Below are 18600 nucleotides of genomic sequence, written 5' to 3' on the forward strand. Positions count from 1 at the left end.
GGCTGCCCTCCCAGAGGACCCAGGTTCAATTCCCACCACCCACTCCAATTCCAGGAAATCTGATGCTCAGTTCTGGCCTCTACAGCCACCAGGCACATATGTGGAACACAAACATACAGACAGACAGAGCAACCACACACATAAAAATAAATGATTTTTTTAAGGCAGGCTTTCTCTATGTAGTCTTGGCTGTCCCAGAACTCTCTGTGTAGAACAGGTTAGCCTCAAACTCACAGAGAACTCCTGCCTCTCCCTCCTAAATGCCACAGTTAAGGGTATGCACAACCATGCCCAGCAAAATAAATAAAAATTTAAATTCAAGTGATTGTAGCATGCATTCCTGGGGGATTTGATAAGGATAATGTAAAAGAACAGATAATAACTGCTGGTGTTTTCTAATGCGTCTACCTGCCAGGCTTCCATCCTGAGTACTTTAGAGGAATTCACTCTCATGAGTCCTCACAACTAGTGCTATTATCATCTGTGTGGTGGAGAGAAAATGGCTAACCGAGGTCACATGTAACTAAGCAGCACTGTTCCCAAGGCAGTCTGCAGCCACCCACTCTGCAGCCATTCTCGCTGCTCCGGTGGAGGCTGAAGAAAAGGCAGCAGTGTTAGGAAATATAGTTGTCAGGACAATTACAGTAGTTTCCTCTTCTGTCACACGAGGGAAAGTGAAAATGAGTTTCTTTACACAGGTATTTCTAGGCTTTGGCCCCTGGGTTCCCCTCAAATACTCACCCCAAATAAATTTTTTAACCTCTTCTATATCAGCTATAGCACTTCCCCATAAGCCTGTAAAGGAAAGAGAAATAAAACTAAGACTCTGTGTGATTAAAGTGAATCGATAGGGGATCAGTACATTTGAATCCTGTTGCCCGTCATAGACAGAAGCAGTACTGGAACATGAACAACAGCTGAGGGGTTAGCAGTCCTAGTGTCAAGGCAATGGTAGCTCAGGGGTGGGTGCTGCTGTCGGGAAATCAGGGCTATGAGTGGATCCTGAAAACCTGGAAGTGGGATGGAGAGGAATTTTAGCCAGATTAGACACATATAAAAAGCAGAGATGACCTCAAATGACTCTACTTCAGAGACTAGATGATGGAAGGGCATTTACAGCAGAAGATACCGTAGGACAACAACAGTCTTGCCTCTGTTCCTGTCTGTGCAGAAGGAGGCGTCCAGGAGAGACTTCATAGTGTATCTCAAAATTATATTCTGACCGTGCACGGTGGGGAACACCTATTATCCTAGTATTTGGGAGACGGAGGCAGGGGAGATAAGAGTTCAGGGCTAGCTGTGGCCATATAGTCAATTCAAGGCCACAACAGGATATGTGAGACCCAAAAACAAAAGTCATTTGCTAAATAAATGGATATTTGACTGTCCTTGAATTCCTAGCACATGCTGGTCACTGTGCCAGTGTTGTACTTGTGGGATCGCATGTAACTCCCACACTCACATTCTAAATCTGTTTGTTTATCAGAAGCTATACCCTTGGATTCGGGCACTTCCTGGGCCATTTAGTATGCTCCCAGGCATCTGTCAAGCAAGGGAGTCCCTGAGAGATGCTGAAGACCTTCCTTTAGAAACCGCAGGATGTCTTTTTTTTTTTTTCTGCTAAGAATAAAGGAGGCTGACAGAGCTAGATACTCAGGGAGGTCATTCTTGCCCAACGTCCACATCCCACCTCCACTGGATTCCATCTGATCCCAGTACTGACCTCTCAGGAAAGTCAAGTCTCTCTCAGGCTCTTGTCGAACCACTTTTCCATTCTCAAATCTGCTTCCAAACTGTGTGATGGGGATGTAAGCCCCAAGTGCAGGGTAGCCAGCATGATGAGGGGTGAATTCAAACCAGGACTCTGGGGAGACAAAACAAAGGTAAACTACAAGTTCTGACCCTGAAACACAGAAGGTGCTAGGGGTTGGGGGGTCCACAGAGTAAGGAATGCCAACCATATAGAGATGGGCTGGATGATCTCAAATAATTGGGGATCCTTCCCCCATGCCTGTCAGACTCTCTTCAAATGGAAGCAATTCATTATTTCAATAGAATCCTGTTTCAATTACTTCCCCTAACTTCACCCATCATGCCCACCTTTTTCTTCCACTTCATAAGAGCTGCAACTCCAAAATGTGGGAACAATAAAAACTCTAGAGACAAGTTATCTAGGGCACTGTGGAGTGGATGCACTATTTATCATAAGAAGGAAATCACATGACCATGTTTTTCTAGAAACTTCTTTCATGTAGCTATGGAAGGAGGAGATGACATGGTGCAGGAAGGCCAATGATGAGCTAATTACAAGAGTCCTCATGAGAGATGTTGATTCTTGGTCTGGGGTGTCCTCGGGGTTGTGGAGAAGGCTGCAGTGTGGAGAGCTGAGTTGGAAAAGGTGTGGACTAGAGGTCTTGCTGGTTTTGAGAGTATATTTGGAGAGAGCACATTGTAGCTATTCATACATTCTTGGCTAAATAACTGTCTTCCTCTATGAGGCAAGGCCATCCTCTCCAAACCAGTACATAGTTCAGAAGAAATGATGGAGTGGCTAGGGAGGAAGGAACCTGCTGGTTAGCCATCCAGATCAATCAAATCAACACTGGGAATCAATGGAGTGACAAATGTTGCAGCCAACTTAAGCTTACCTCTGGACTGCTGAAGGAGGATCTATGAGAAGAAGGAGGTCAGCTCTACCTATGCGCATGTCTGTAAGGAGCCCTTATTGATAGTTAATTGATAAGGAAAAATCAGGTGCACTGTAAGTGTCACTATTCCATCAGCAGAATCAGTATAAAGAGAAAGAAAGCTACCCCAGGGCAAACAAGCAAATAAGGATAAAAGTATCTGTTCGCAACTACGGATGTGATATGTTAAGTTCCTGACGCGACTTCCATTCAATAATTGGCCCATAGTCTGAAATTGTAAGCTAAATAAAACCTTTCTTCCCTAGGTTGCTTTTTGTTACAGTATTTGTGACAGCAACAGAAACTAGATCAAGGACCCGTACTAGGAGAGGGACGGAGCATTAACCCCAGGAACTTCTGAGCTCTGGGATGCTAGGGTGAGTGAGCACCTGGAGCATTGCCTGGTGGGTATTGATCAATGGGGTGTACTCATCAAATGAACAAATGTGTTTTATATTTAGTAAATTGAGTGAGGGGGTCCTGATCCCCGGGCAAAGAGTGCACCTTGAAAGACAAACGGGATGTCAGGAAAGCCACCGGCACCGGGGTGGTTACTGAACCATGAAGGAGATGGCAGGTAGCCCTCATTACAACTTCCTCAGTCACTCAAAGCAAGTGTGGACCCTCTGGTGGTGTCTGGGACACGTGTTTGCTCCTCTGTGAGAGAAGCATCCTATCCTGACAGCCCCTTTTTCACGAATCCTTTGCTCCCGGGCCTCCCAAGGGTCAGTGTGGGGGAAATATCCATACATTCCTCTTAATAAAGCTTTTCTGGGGGGTATGGAACCCAAGGCTCCATTCATCCAAGGCAAACATCCTACCACTGAGCTATATCCCCAGCCCTGTTCAACATCTGCCATTCCCTTGCTACTTTCTCTTCCCTTCTAATTTTTGACTTACTCTGAGTTTTTCTCTTCCTCCACTCAGGCTGAAGATCATCATCAATGGCTGCAAAGATGGGATAAGGCATCACTCCTTCTTCTACTTGCTCCTTTATGCTGGACAAATTGGAGTCCTGAAGCTGGGGGAGGGGGGAAGTACCAGATTGAATGGAGTAGATTCACAAGGGTACGGTTTAGTCTCCCCAAACTGAATGGGATCTTTGTACATAGTGCACCTAGTTTTTGGAATATTCTTTATCTACAAAATCCATTCCCACGTGTGTGCAAGCCAGAGGACACAACTTGCATGAGTTAGCTTTCCATCTACCATAGGGGTTCCAGGGACTGCAGTACCTTTATTCACTGAGCCAGCATGACAGACCCCTGTCACGTAGGACAGGCCCCCAGTGTAGGAAATAGACAGAGCTCATCTACAGAGTAGGGTAGCATGGCCTCAAAGGATGAGAGTGGATAAGAGTCAAAGAGACCACTGCAGAGGAACCAGGCTCACAGGGCGAGAGAGAATGGAGAGATCGTGACCCAATTCATCTGGCAGAATTTTATCCCCTTTGAGCAGCAGTTCTCGTTTGCCTCTGCCTCTGCCTCTGCCTCTGCCTCTGCCTCTGCACTGACCACTGCCATTCTGTTCTTCATTTCAGTGAGTTCTGCTGTCTTAGATGCCTCGGAGAGGTAGACTCAAGTGACTGGCTTGTGCCACTTAGCATAACTGAAGGAGACAGATGTCAATGCAAAGTACTCTTACCATCCACCTCCCACAAAAATAAATAAATAAATAAATAAAATAAGAGGGAGCACCAGAAGTGTGTGCAAGAGCTAAATATGCTTGGCGCCTTGATCATGAAATAGTTCACAGGGAAGTGCATGAGTCCAAACTCCTCAAGATGTGTTTGAAATATATTTGTATGTTCAAGTGTATGCATATCGGTTATACTTCAACAAAAGCTTAAAAAGCAGTAAGTTAAACTATGTGAGAGAGATCAAAGTACGGGAAAGAGAGAGGATAGACAGGGGGTTGGGAAGATGTCTCAGAGATTAACAGCACTTTTAGAAGACCAGAGTTCAGTTTCCAACAGCCTGGAGGAAAGGTAACAAACCAGTAAAATCCTCCCCGCCCCACCCTTCCACGCCAGCCTGGCAGCTGTAAATCCAGTCCAAGGGATAGAGTGCCCTCCTCTGGTTTCCAGGGGGTACTGCATGTATATAGTGCACATATATCCTTGTGGGCAAAACACTCATATGCAAATAAAAATAATTTTAAGAGACAAGGGTAGGAATGACAGAAAGGATAGTGAGAAAGGCAAAGAAGCTGGGAGAGGAAGGGAGGGAGGAATAAGAGGAGAAAACAAATATACTATACGTACCCCGCCCAATAACATCTGTCCTCCCTGCCCCCCAGGACCCACAGTCTTGTAGAAATCATAATAGCATCATTAGAAACTTCCATTTTTTTCTCCCTGTCTACTCCAGTCTCACAGTTAAGGGTGTATCTGTCCCTCTCACTTCTAAGAACAAGACAATGTTCAACCCAACCCAATCAAAGCATAAAAACCAGAAGAAATCCACTGGAGAAAGAACTCTGGGGGCTGACTTCCCACTGCCATCCTAACTCGCCTTGGAGGAATGCAGCCATGATGAGTTCACCCTGCACTCACAGATATTTAGGTCATAATAGCCATATGCTCCACATTGAGCTGACCATGTGCTGTGCTCAGACAACCTAAGGTTGGATCCTAGAGCCAGTTGGCTGGAGAGTCTGAAGTGAGCACAGTGGTACTCTGAGGTTGAGAAAAATCTTTCCCACCAAGAACATGGAGATGCAGAAACCTCCACTCTTTCTAAGTAAAGAATAAAATTGGAATAGAAGAGGGCAGAGAAAAGTAAATTCAAGGAAAGAAATGACCAATAACAGAGATGAGAAGAATAAGTGCCTTGGAGCCTGTTGTCTTTGGATATTCCTAGATTTTAAAAATAATTTCTACTTATTTTACTGCACACATGAGTCAAAGTCTGATTCTTCTATTTACAATCAATCAGCCCTGGGACATTTTTAGTCTTGAAGTAAAATCTCTACGTGCCCAGATTTTGAAGAGCTCAACGGGACTATTGATCAAGCTATTTGGGACCCCCATATCCTCTGCTGGGAATGACTTACTTCTCTCATTTGCCTGGAAACAATCAAATAGGCCCAAAAGTCAGTCAGGGAGTAATTCTCCCTCCTTGCCGCCTGGATGGCTTTCGTTAGGCTCTCTTTAAAGTGCCAACTATTCTTCTCATATCGCTCTTCCAGCTCCTTTTCCATGCTTTCCATATTTCCATTGTTGGCGAAGAAAGAGGACAATGCCCTGGGGACAAAGAGAAGGGACAGATTGAAGATGGGAATAGTGGCCCAAATAGGACAGAGAGAGGATGAGCCAGGGCGCCATTAATCCTGACTGCCTCTTCTCACAGAGGAGTGACGAGCCAGAGAAACGATGATTAGCTGTCATAAAGGAAACAATGTATGCTAAACAAACACTCGAGTACACGGAGGACTCAAGCAGCCTCTATGAATGATTCTTCTATTTAACAGACAGGACAATGAGAGACAGAGACAGAGAGAGACACAGAGACAGACAGAGAGAGAGACAGAGACAGAGAGACAGAGAGAGAGAGACAGACAAACAGCAAGAGAGACAGAGACAGAGAGAGAGACAGAGACAGAGAGAGACAGACAGAGAGAGAGACAGAGACAGAGAGAGACACAGAGACAGACAGACAGAGAGAGACAGACAGACAAAGAGAGAGACAGAGACAGAGAGAGACAGAGACAAAGAGAGACAGAGACAGAGAGAGACAGACAGAGAGAGAGACAGAGACAGAGAGAGACACAGAGACAGACAGAGACAGAGAGAGACAGACAGACAAAGAGAGAGACAGAGACAGAGAGAGACAGAGACAAAGAGAGACAGAGACAGAGAGAGACACAGAGACAGACAGAGAGACAGAGAGACAGAGACAGACAGAGAGAGACAGAGACAGAGAGAGAGACAGAGACAGAGAGAGACACACAGAGACAGACAGAGACAGAGAGAGAGACAGAGAGACAGAGAGAGAGAGAGAGAGAGAGGAAATACATCATGATGTAACATTAGAGTCCAGATCATACTGCTGCCCCTCCATCTCACAGACATAGTCAGGCACCTACGAAGAGCACAGTCTGTGAAGAGCTAGTTAACATATAACCAAGTAAACTACCAGGACCTCTCACCTGCAGACGTGAACTACATTGAAAAGCGTTCTGTTAGACGCACGCCCTGCTCCCCAGCTGCTTCCAGAGGGAATCAGAGAAACTGGCCACGTCCTGTCGCATGGTGAAATCTTCCTAAGAGACCTCTAAAAAGGACCCTGACTCTGCCACATGAGTCGTGACTCCTGTTCAGAGCCCCCACCGTGTCATCTGTCTCAGTCCTGGGCCCTGAACTCCTGAACTCGGTTAACTGTTTGTCGATGACACTGATAACTAACTGGTCGTTTGAGTGGGAATGTCGTTCACAGATTTCACATATTTGAACTGAGTCCCCAGTTGGTGGCACTGTTGGGGGAAGTTCTGAGACTTTCAAGGAGTCGAACCTTGGTGTAAAACATATCACTGAGGGTAAGCCCTGGGAGTCATAGCTTCACTCCATTTTGAGTTCTCTCTCTCTCTCTCTCTCTCTCTCTCTCTCTCTCTCTCTCTCTCTCTCATCCGCTTTGTGTTTGAAGATGTGATTCCCTCAGCTTCCTGCTCCAGCTGCCTACTGATGTGCCTCTCCCACCACTACAGACTCTCCCATCAAAGCCATATCCCCAAATAAACTCTTCCTTCGATAAGTGACTTTGGTCATAGTATTTTATCACAACAACAAAAAAGGTAACTAATGTATAGTAACTTCTGACAAAGTTCTAACCCCACAGTCCATCTCGGTGTCCCCTTGAACCCCACATCTGGGACTGAATCCCGATCCTCCACATGACACACGGGCAGATGGGTATTTTTGTTCTTGTCTTTTGGGGATTTTGCTTTGTTTTCAGACAACGTACCATTTGTTTCAGTATGTGACTGCTACCTCGTTTTTACAGCTTTTATATTTTGGGTTCTATTGCAGTAATAAAATGCTGACCAAAACCAATTTGCTGAGGAAAAGGTTTATCGGGCATATAGGCCAAATTATAGTCTATCACTGAGGAAGGTCAAAGCAGGAACCAGTCTGGCAGGGCAGGACCTGAGGAAGGCTCATTCCCCATGGCTTGCTCAGGTCAGCTTAGGTGGCACTGCCTGCAGTAGGCTGGGTCCTCACACCTCAAACATTCATCAAGAAAATGCCCTCACAGACTTGTCTACATGCCAATGGGATTGAGACAGCTCCTCGGTTGAAGTGACTCCGGTTTGGGCTGAGTTGCCAAAGAAACAAACCAGCACAATCATCTTCATAGTTAGCCATGAAAAGGAACAATAGGGTGATGCTCAGTTTAGGGAGGCGCAGAGAAGGTAAGCGCCGTCCTCCGGGGGGCGGCGGGAGGGAGTCGCACAGGAACAGACAGGGAACCGGATTTGTTTTCATACAGCCTCCCACCTTTGTGCTTTTTATCTCCTAATGCGACCTTAGGTAAACAAACTGAGAACGCGCATAGATGGGGAGAGGTTTTCAACAGGGAACTCCTTACCAGTTTCTGCAAGGAAATTTTATAGCAGCTGCTTCAGTCAGTATTTTTTTTAGGATTCTTTTTTAATTTGTATCTATGTGTATGCACATGCAAGTGCCTGTGATGGCACAATGAACCCTCACCTCAAGTGTCAAGTGTTCTGTGTGTGTGTGTGCACATGTGTGTGCTCTCAAGTGTGTGTCTATATGCACATGTGTGTGTCTGTATGCATATGTGTATGTGTCTGTATGCATGTGTGTGTGTGTGTGTGTGTGTGTGTGTACATGTGTGTGAGGGTGCTCACAGAAGCCAGGAGAGAGTATCAGATCCTCTGGAGCTAGAGTTATGGGTACTGTGAGCCTCCTGAGATGGATGCTGGGAGCCAAATTCGTCCTCATAACAAGGCAGCAGGGCCCCACTTGTCAGGTAGTTTTGACACAGCAATGAAAAAAAAGTAAATAATACAACATGTGGTTGGAAGTGGGTTCTCCATTTAATTTTATTTTATTAACTTAAATTTAAACACTGCAACTCCAATCCATTCCAGGGAAGTGAAACCCATGAGGAATAAGCTTGGTACTGACAGCTGCTTTTCACCTGCACAGTCTCATTAGCATCAAAACAGGACTATGCTGTAGGCATAAAGTATGTATCAGGGCTGGCAGGATGGCACGAGATGGTTTGTAGGTAAAGGCGTTTGCTGCCTTGCCTCACCACCTGAGTTTAATCAACGAGATCCCTCATGGTATAAAGAGAGCACGCACAGTTCTTTGATGACTACACATGGTCTGTGATACACATATGCACATGTACATACACATGTATTTTCAGTAAATAAATATAATATAATATGTATCAGCTTTCAAAACCTGGTCTCACAAAAGGAATGTCAAATATCTGACTTATATATTATATTAATGACTTATATATTATATTATGAAATTCTCCTATGTCAGACACCTGGAGCAAGAAGGAGTTGTTTCTCTTTGGGGTATAGCAACTGGTAGGTCACCTATACCCCAGAGGATGATCACATACCCATGGGCACATGGCAGTACTAATTGGACTGAGTTATAATTTTTTAAAAAGGGGATATAAAGGTGGGAAGAAACTTGTTGGGGGGCTCTGGGAGGAGTGGGGTACATATATGATTACATATACTATATAAACATATATAATTTTAAAATGACTAAAACACTATTATTAAAAAAGAAGATGCAGGCCAGGTGTGGTGGCACATACCTTTAATCCAGCACTCAGGAGGCAGAGGAAGGCAGGTCTTTGTGAGTTCAAGGCCAGCCTGATCTACAAAGTCCAGGACAGCCAGGGCTCTGTTACACAAAGAAACCACATCTCAAAAAACCAAGAGAAACGGAAAGAAAGAAAACACACGACTGCAATGTCACTGCATCCTTTTACTTTTTCAATGGGGCTTTTAGAAAATAAGAAGGGACAGACGTGACTCAGTTATATTTCTATTAGACAGCTCCATCTGGATGTTTTCCCTGTCACAGAAACCCTGAGAGAGTAGAACTTTAATCCTCCTAACAGCCCAGGAGACAGAATCACATAGATGTGACAGCTGGGCTTACACCAGCCCTAAAGGACTCACTGTAGGAATGGTGCCCATGCTGTTAGGCTGCAAGGCCTACCTCCTATTCCCCTACAGGCAGCAACAGCACGCTTAAGCTTCAAGAAAGTCTGAAAAGAAGGAAAAAAGCAAGAATGGCTATTTCAGAAAATAGGGGGAAACGAGGTTCAGGAAATTCACCAAGTTGGGCTGATACACAAGCTAAGAGATCAGAGTTAAGTCTGGGCATTGAGGATTGCTGTAAATGGATTTATGAAGAAAAATATGACTTATGAATGCTATGCTTGCTTCTGTTTTAATGATGTAATTTACAAATGTTATAATTTTTAAAAAGAATAAAAATATTTTATTATTAAAAAAAAAGAATGGCTATAATTTCTATTTCAATAGCACCCCTGGAGTTGGGACACAGGAAGTATGGCTCAACCCCAGGCAACACAGGGATAGTAGATATGAACTCTGTGTGTGTGTGTGTGTGTGTGTGTACGCACTCGCGTGTGCATGTGTATGTGTGCACATGTGTGTGGTGTGTTCATGTGCATACATGGGTGAAAAGGAGTACACATGCCATATGTGTGCATGCATGTGGGAGCCAGAAGGCAGAATTAGTTGTCATTTGTCATTTGTTTTTTGAGACATGGTCTCTCACTAGCCTCGAGCTCACCAATTATCAAACTAGGCTAAGTGACTAGTGAGCTCCAGGGAATCCACCTGTCTCTATCTCTCCAGTGTTGCGATCACAAGCAGGTGCTACAATGCTCAGCTTTTAAAATATATCTATATCTATGTAGATATAGATACCAATCTCTGGTCTTATGCTTACACTTTACTGATGAGTTATCTTGCCAGCCCTCGTGATGTGAATCTTGACTGTCAGCTTGACATGATTAGAATCACCCAGGAGGCGCATCTCTGGGCACACCTGTAAGGGCATTTCAAAGAGCTATAAACCACCTTACAGTGGTTCTAAACCTTCATAATGCTGCAGCCCTTTAACATAGTGTGTTATGTTGTGGTGACCCACCACCACCACCCCCAGCCATAAAACTGTTTTCTTTGCTATTTCATAACTATAATTTTGTTTCTGTTAGAACATCATGATGGGTGGATCTGGACCCAGGGGGCTCTGCTCAAACTACTGCACCAACCAAGGATAATACAAGCAGGAAACGCTGAACCCCTACTCTGATCTAGCCAATGGACAGGGCATTCTCCACAATTGTGTGGAGAGCAGGGACGGACTCTGACATGAACTCTGGCGACACTCAGAAAAAGAATAAGCCAGCTACCAAGATGAGACTTGATAGGCTATGACCATATAGTGGGGGAGGAGGTCCCCCTCAGTCATAGACCTAGGGGAAGGAAATAGGATGAAAGCAGGAGGGAGGGAGGAACGGGAGGACACAAGTAATGGGATAGCAATAGAGATATAATCTGAATAAATTAATTATTTTAAAAGGTTAAAAAAAAAGAAAAATGTTTCTTCTGTTATGAATTGTAATGTGAATATTTTTGAAGACAGAGGTCTGCCAAAGGAGTTGCAAGCTATGGGTTGAGAACCACCGGCCTAGAATGTGGGAGGTACCAATCCTTGGACTGAATATGCTTCTTTCTTCTTAGCCTGGTTTCCATTTTTAATTCCATGCATACATTTATCTGTGTGTGGGTATGTGCACATGAGTACAGGAGCCTGCAGAGACTAGAAAGTGTCAGATCCTCTGAAGACAGTTTCAAGTGGTTGTGAATTCACCTGTCATGGGTGCTAGGAACTGAACACAGGTCCTCTGGAAGTGAGCTAAGTGCTCTCTCTCCAGCCCACCCCCCTTCTCTCTGCTTCTAGAATGAAGATACAATGTGACCAGTTGCCTCAAACTGAGCCACATAAACTTGAATTTACTTTGATTATTTGCCGCAACAATGAGGAAAATAGCTCACACGACAGGTATGTTTCTCAAGGAGCTGCCTCAACATTAAATGCTGCATTCCTGCCACCTGTTACCTCCACCTACCGTTTGTTTTCCATATTCTCCACACTGATAGCTCAAAGCGTGTGTACCTTTATATGTTACTGAAAAGGTACCAAGACTGATTAACAACGCAGACACTGTCCTGGGCTCAGAATCAGGCTATCAGGTATGAGTGCTTCCGAACCCTTTGGAATAAGAAAGTCCTACAGAGATTTAACACAATAGTCTCTCCTAAAGGCTAAGAGATCATATTCCACCCACCTAAAGTATAACCACTGCCCTTGAACTTGGAAAATGCTAGAAATGAGACAGCAGGAGATGAAAGGTGGAAGGGGATGAGTGGAGTGATAGAGAGGTTGATATGATCAAGAAATAATATGTATTATTATAAATAGTTATACTGATATATAAGATGTTATTGATAAATTATTAATAAATAATAACATACATTATATTAGATATATAGATATATGTTTATTTTGCTCAAATTGAGGGAATGTGATCCATCATGGTAGGGAAGGCATGGCAGGATAAACATGAGGCAGCTGGTCAGATTGTATATAAATTATTATATATTGTTTATTTTTTTATATGTAATATGCTTACCCTTATATGTTGCATATATTAAATATGTCATATGTAACTATATAAATATATAATATATCTTATGGAAATATAACAAAGCTCCTTCTGTTGTACAAATGATATATTACTTAAAAAAGAACTTTAGGCCTGGGGAAATGGCTGAGTGCATAAGAGTGCTTGCTATGCGAGCATGGAGACCTGTTTGAATCCCCAACACTCATGTAAAAAAACTGACATGGATAAACATGCCTGAACCTCTAGCTGGAGAGCAGGCAGGTGGATCCAAAAGCCAGCCTAGCCAAAATTATGAGCTTTAGGCTCAGTAAGAAGCCATGTCTAACAGCAATAAGGCAGAGACCAACAGAGGAAGAAACTTGATGTCTGCCTGGCTCTGGCCGCTACATGCCTCCCCTCAAGTATGCACAGCCCACACGACCCACCACCCTCAGAGGCAGAGATAAGTCTCTGGATGCATCTGTGATGGTGTTTACAGAGACATTTAAATGAGATGAGAAGATAAAACACCCTGAATGTGATCCCAGCGTTCCCTAGCCTGGGCCCAGACTGAATGCGAAGACACTTAGCTGAGCACCAGCACAGTTCCCTCTGCTTCCCGGGCAATGCTCTCAAGCTGAGAACCAAAGCACACCTTTCCTTCTTTAGGTTGCCTTTGTCCGTGTACTTTTTTACACCAAGAAAAGTGAAAATATCACTGATGAATATACAACAAATCCATATACCAAAATGTCACAACATACAGCATAAAATAAATAATTATCATCTGCCCATTTAAGAAAAGGAAAATGGCCACAGTTGTGTGGAGAGCGGGCACTGACTCTGACATGAACTCTGGTGCCCCATATTTGACCACTTCCCCCTTGGTGGGGAGGCCTGGTGGCACTAAGAGAAAGAATACGCAGGCTGCCAAGATGAGACTTGATAGGCTGTGACCATATGGTGGGGGAGGAGGTCCCCTTCTGTCACAGATCTAGGGGAGGGGAATAGGGTGAAAGAGGGAGGGAGGGAGGAATGGGAGGATACAAATAAAGGGATAACAATGAGATGTAACCTGAATAAATTAATAAAAATAAAATAAAATAAAATGACAAATAAGTCAATTCAAAGAAAAAAGAAAAAATAGAAAAGGAAAAGGAAAGACAGCATGCACTTGGTACCTAGAGGAAGAAGCTCTCATTCTGATAGTAGAAAACATGGTGCTCCCTCCCATCCAAACACAACACTTACCAAGTGGACCCTGAGACGCCCGCGAGGTACGTGACGGCATCCAACAGGCCAAGTTCTTTCAACTCACTCAGCACCCCAAGACAAGCGATGTGGGCCCGCAGCCCCCCGCCAGAGCCTAGGACAGCAATGACTGGTGCCTGGGTGTTGGAGAAAGGACAATTAAAGCCAGTGGACAGTGTAAGGAACAAGAGGGTATCTAAGGTCCTGCTTGGGTAGGGTGAAATCTGTCCCCAGCAAGGTACATCTGTACCTATTCACCCACTCAACCCCAGCACATCCTGGAAGAGTTGAGCTGCAGAGCCTAGGGACAGCAGGGACAATCCCACCAGTATGGCCTGTTCCTTGCACTCACCTGGTCGGCCTGGATGTTCAGCTTTTGCAGAGCCTCCAACACCTTAGGGCTACGTTTGTGCACTGCTGCCTTTTCTTCTTCCTGCAGTCCAGTGGCAAAATAAGGCCCCGAGCTTCCCAGGACAAAGGGAAAAACAGGAAACTTCAGGAGTTTTACAATGAAAAAAGAAAACCCAGAAATTACCCAGAGTGATGTCCTCCAAAGAACTATCTACCAGTTGCAGGTAGCTTAGGAGCACATGGTGGTCAAGGGCTCTGAGTTTAAGATGTATATCAGATATTTAAAAACATGCTCTGCGGAGCAGCCAAGGGCCAGCCAAGATGGCTCTGCCAACCAGTCTGATGACCTGAACCACAGAGTAAAGGGAGAGAGCTGACTTCCCCAACTTTTCCTCTGACCTACGACGTGTGCTGTGACACATGTGTGCAAGCATGTGTGTATGCACGCACTCACACACATACATACAAATAAACAAACAGAAAAAAATAAAATAAACGTAATTTTTTAAAAGAGAGCTGGAGACACAACTCAGCAATTAAGAATGCTTGCTGCTAATAGCCAGAAAATGGAAACAACCTAGATGCCCCTCGACCAAAAAAAAAAAAAAAATAGATAAAGAAAATGTAGTACATTTACACAACAGGGTATTAGTCAGCTGTTTTAAAAAAAAATGACATCTTGAAATTTGCGGGCATATAGATGTAACTATAAAAAAAAATCATACTGAATGGAGGTAAGCCAGGCCTAGAGAGACAAACACGGTGTGTACTCACTTATAAATGGATATTAGCTGTTAAGGATAATCATGCCACAGTCCACAGACCCAGAGAAGCTAACTAACAATGGGGGCTCTAGCGGGGACCCGTGGATCTCCCTGGGAAGGAGATATAAAGTAGACTTTGCAGTGGACTGGAGGCAGGGAAGGGTAGAAACAGAAGGGACAAAGGGAGAAAATACATGGAGAAATGACTGGATGGAGGGGCATTTTTTGGGAGGCTGGCTATTTGGAAACCTAGTGCAGTGAAAATTTCCTGGAATCTGTGAGGGTAACACTAGTGAAGAGATCCCTAGTAATGAGGGATAAAAAGCCTAAACCTGCCACCTCCTGTAACCAGGTAAAACTTCCAGTGGGACACCAAGCCAACCACAAAAACTTTCAACCCACAACCTGTCCTCCTACCAGCAAGCCCAAGCCACAAGAGGGAGACAGTGCCCAACACCGCCTGGATAGCCAGGAACCGGAAGTTGGATAGCTCAGAGACCTATAATAGAACTAAACATGGCTGGTCAAAAACAAAATACAAAAAGTCAAGGAAATGACTCATAATGATATGATTGGTGCCTAGCCTAATTGTCACCAGGGAGGCTTTCATCCAGCAACTGATGGGAGCAGATGCAAAGACCCACAGGCAAACATTAGGCATAGCGTGGAGGTGAGGAAGCACTGTAGGAGGCAGAGGGCTCGAGGACACCAGAAGAATACAGCCCACAGAACCAATTAAGCAGGCTCATGGGGGCTCACAGAGACTGACTACCCACTGAACAAGACAGTGGAGCACCTGCTCCCATGGAACAGCCACTTATTGGTACCTGCAAATGATTTAAAGTGGCCAAGAGGATGTGTGGGTCTGTGCAGATACCAGAATGTCTTCGATAAAGAAACCAGAGCAGCTGGAGATTTGGGCACCTGAAAGAGGGCTAGTGCTAGTCAGGGATCAAATTTCCATCGATACTGAAGAGTGGCTGCACTTTACACTTTTAATGGCATGGTAAGAGACAATACAGGAGGTAAACTTTAAACCCCTTCCCAGATCTAGCCAATGGTCAGAATATTCTCCACAGTTGAGTGGAGAGTGTGATACGACTTTCTCACGTACTCTGGTGCCTCACATTTGACCATGTCCCCTGGAGGGGGAGACCTGGTGGTACTCAGAGGAAGGACAGCAAGTAGCCAAGAAGAGACTTGATACCCTATGAGAATATATAGGGGGACGTAATCCCCCTCAGGAACAGTCATAGGGGAGGGGAATAATGGGAAAATGGGGGGGGGGGGGGAATGGGAGGATACAAGGGATGGGATAAACATTGAGATGTAACAAGAATAAATTAATAAAAAAAAAAGAAAGGAAAAAAAGAAAAAAAAGAAAAAAGAAAATTTTTTGATTTGAAATTTGGATTATCTCAAAAAATAAAAAAAAAAAAATAAAAATAAAATAAAAAAAAAAAAAAAGAAACAGTTCAGTGGTTCTCAGAAATGTTGGGCAAAGCTGGGCATGGTGTCTTATGCCTGTAATCCCAGCACTTAGAGAACTGAGATAAGAGGGTCTTGATCAAACATCACCATGATATCTTATCTCAAAAAGCCAAAAGAGAGATGTGGATATGATTTATTCAGTAAAATGTGCGCTGGGCAAGCAAGAAGATTTGATCCCAATCTCTAGTGTCCATGTAACACAGCCAGGCACAGCAGTGTATACCTATAACCCAGCTCTGCAGAGGTGAGAATAAGAAAAACCCAGGGACTCTCTGGCCAGCTAGTCAGCCAAATACATGAGCTGTAGTTTCAGCATGAGACCCTGTCACAAAAAATAAGATGGAGAGCAACTATAAAGACATTTGATATCAAGCTCTGACCTGCGCACAGAAAGAGAGAGAGAGAGAGAGAGAGAGAGAGAGAGAGAGAGAGAGAGAGAGAGAGAGAGAGAGAGAGAGCAAACAAAGAGAATTACTGTATGACCCAGAAATTTCATTCCTAGGTATATAATTCAAAGCAGGTGTTTAAACAAAACCTTGTACATTAAACTGCGTATGTTGTACATAAAAGCTAACAGAATGTGGAACAAAGGGAACAAACAGTCCTCCATTGCTGATGGGAGTGCAAACCTGTCCAACCACTTTGGAAATCAATCTGGCAGTTTCTCAGAATACCAGGACTAGTTCTACTTCAAGACCCAGCTATACCAGTCTTGGGCATATACCTAAAAAATGTTCTACCATACCACAAGGACACTTGCCCAACTATGTTCATAGCAGCTTTATTTGCAATAGCCAGAAACTGGAAACAACCTAGATGTCCCTCAACCAAAGAATGGATAAAGAAACTGTGGTGCATTTACACTATAGAATACTACTCGGCTATTAAAAACAAAGAGATCATGCAATTTTCAGGCAAATGGATAAAACTAGAAAATAGCATCCTGAGTGAGGTAACTCAAACTCAGAAAGACACGCCTGGTATGTACTCACTTATAAGAGGACATAAGCCATAAAGTACAGGATAACCATGCTTTACTCTACAGACCCAAAGAAGCTAAGTAACAAGAAGAGTCGAAGGGAGGATGCTTGAATCTTACTCAATAGGGAAAGTAAAATAGACATCTGAAGTAGATGGAGCGGGGGAACGGGATGGGAGAGGAGGTAGGAAGGGGAATTGAGGTAGGATCAGGTGTAGGCAGTGTGACGGTGAGGACTGGGAGAACAGAAATGGGGATGGCCATTTCTGGGACAGGGTAGGGTCCCCGTAGTATATGGGGGTGACCCTAGCTAAGACTTCTAGCATCAGGGGGATATGGAGCCTGAAGTTGCCACCTCCTGTAGTGAGGTGGGGCCCCCAGTGGAGGGAGCAGGACACTAACCCTCCCATAAAACCTTCAACTCAAAACCTGTCTTGCCTGCAAGAGGTATAGGAAATAACTCTGGAATGGAGATTGAGGGAATAGCAAGCCAATGACTGGCCCAACTTGAGACCCACCCGATGGAAGAGAGCCAACTCCTGTCGGGACTAATGATACCGCTATGCTTGCAGACAGGAGTCTAGCATAACGATCTTCTGAGAGGCTTCCTCCAGCAGCTCAGTGCGTGATGGCACTCGCCTCCAAGCCTGATGACCTGAGTTTGATTCTGGGACTCACATGGTAGAAGAAAACTATTCCTATCAGTTGTCCTTTGACTTCCATATATATGCCGTGACACGTGCACACCCTTTCACACACACACACACACACACACACACACACACACACACACACACACAAAATAAGCGAGTGTAATAAAAAATATATATATTAAAAGTTAATTCCAGGGGCTGGAGAGATGGCTCAGTGGTAAAGAGCACTGCCTGCTCTTCCAAAGGACCCGGGTTCAATTCCCAGCACCCACATGGCAGCTCACAACTGTCTGTACCTCTAAGTTCTGACACCACCCTCACACCAATGCACATAAATTAAAATTTAAATATATTTTTTTAAAGTTAATTCCATCTGTGACTCACCACTTATGTGTATTGGATGGTTGTGATTTGGGAGACTCTTCAGGGTGCATCTTCCCAGCGTCTGCCATTTTACTTTCAATGTTGCTTTTTTCCTGCGGCAGTTCCGTCTCGCCTCGAGGTGGGTCGATGGAGTTCTGAGGTGATTTCTGTAGAAATGAACCTAGGTGACTATTCCTTAAGGCAGATTGGTGCACCAGTCCAGCCTTTGCTTTGCAGTGATCATCTGATAAATGTCTTAACATCATGGATTGAATTCAAACAGTCATTTAAAAAAAAACAAAAAACAAAAAACAAAAAAACTGAGGTGGGGCACAGAAAAGAGGCATAGTAATTGGGTCC

The 18600-nt window shown here is 44.2% G+C and overlaps 2 protein-coding genes across 2 annotated transcripts in view; one reads left to right on the forward strand and one right to left on the reverse strand.

Moving 5' to 3' along the window:
• Pla2g4c (phospholipase A2 group IVC) overlaps nt 1–18503 on the reverse strand; it is a 32187-nt gene extending 13684 nt beyond the window's left edge. The window contains exons 1-8 of the mRNA XM_051161892.1: nt 18262–18503; nt 15172–15253; nt 13992–14201; nt 13640–13776; nt 5742–5931; nt 3588–3708; nt 1724–1864; nt 742–795 (exon numbers count right to left, since the gene is read on the reverse strand). Of these exons, the coding sequence (XP_051017849.1) occupies nt 742–795; nt 1724–1864; nt 3588–3708; nt 5742–5931; nt 13640–13776; nt 13992–14201; nt 15172–15253; nt 18262–18503 (1177 nt within the window). The remainder of the gene's footprint in view (nt 1–741; nt 796–1723; nt 1865–3587; nt 3709–5741; nt 5932–13639; nt 13777–13991; nt 14202–15171; nt 15254–18261) is intronic.
• LOC127203582 (40S ribosomal protein S19-like) overlaps nt 1–18600 on the forward strand; it is a 223000-nt gene that overhangs the window by 131136 nt on the left and 73264 nt on the right. The gene's annotated exons all lie outside the window — the stretch shown is intronic.

This window comes from Acomys russatus, chromosome 19 (assembly GCF_903995435.1).
Source record: "Acomys russatus chromosome 19, mAcoRus1.1, whole genome shotgun sequence".
Taxonomy (NCBI): Eukaryota; Metazoa; Chordata; class Mammalia; order Rodentia; family Muridae; genus Acomys; species Acomys russatus.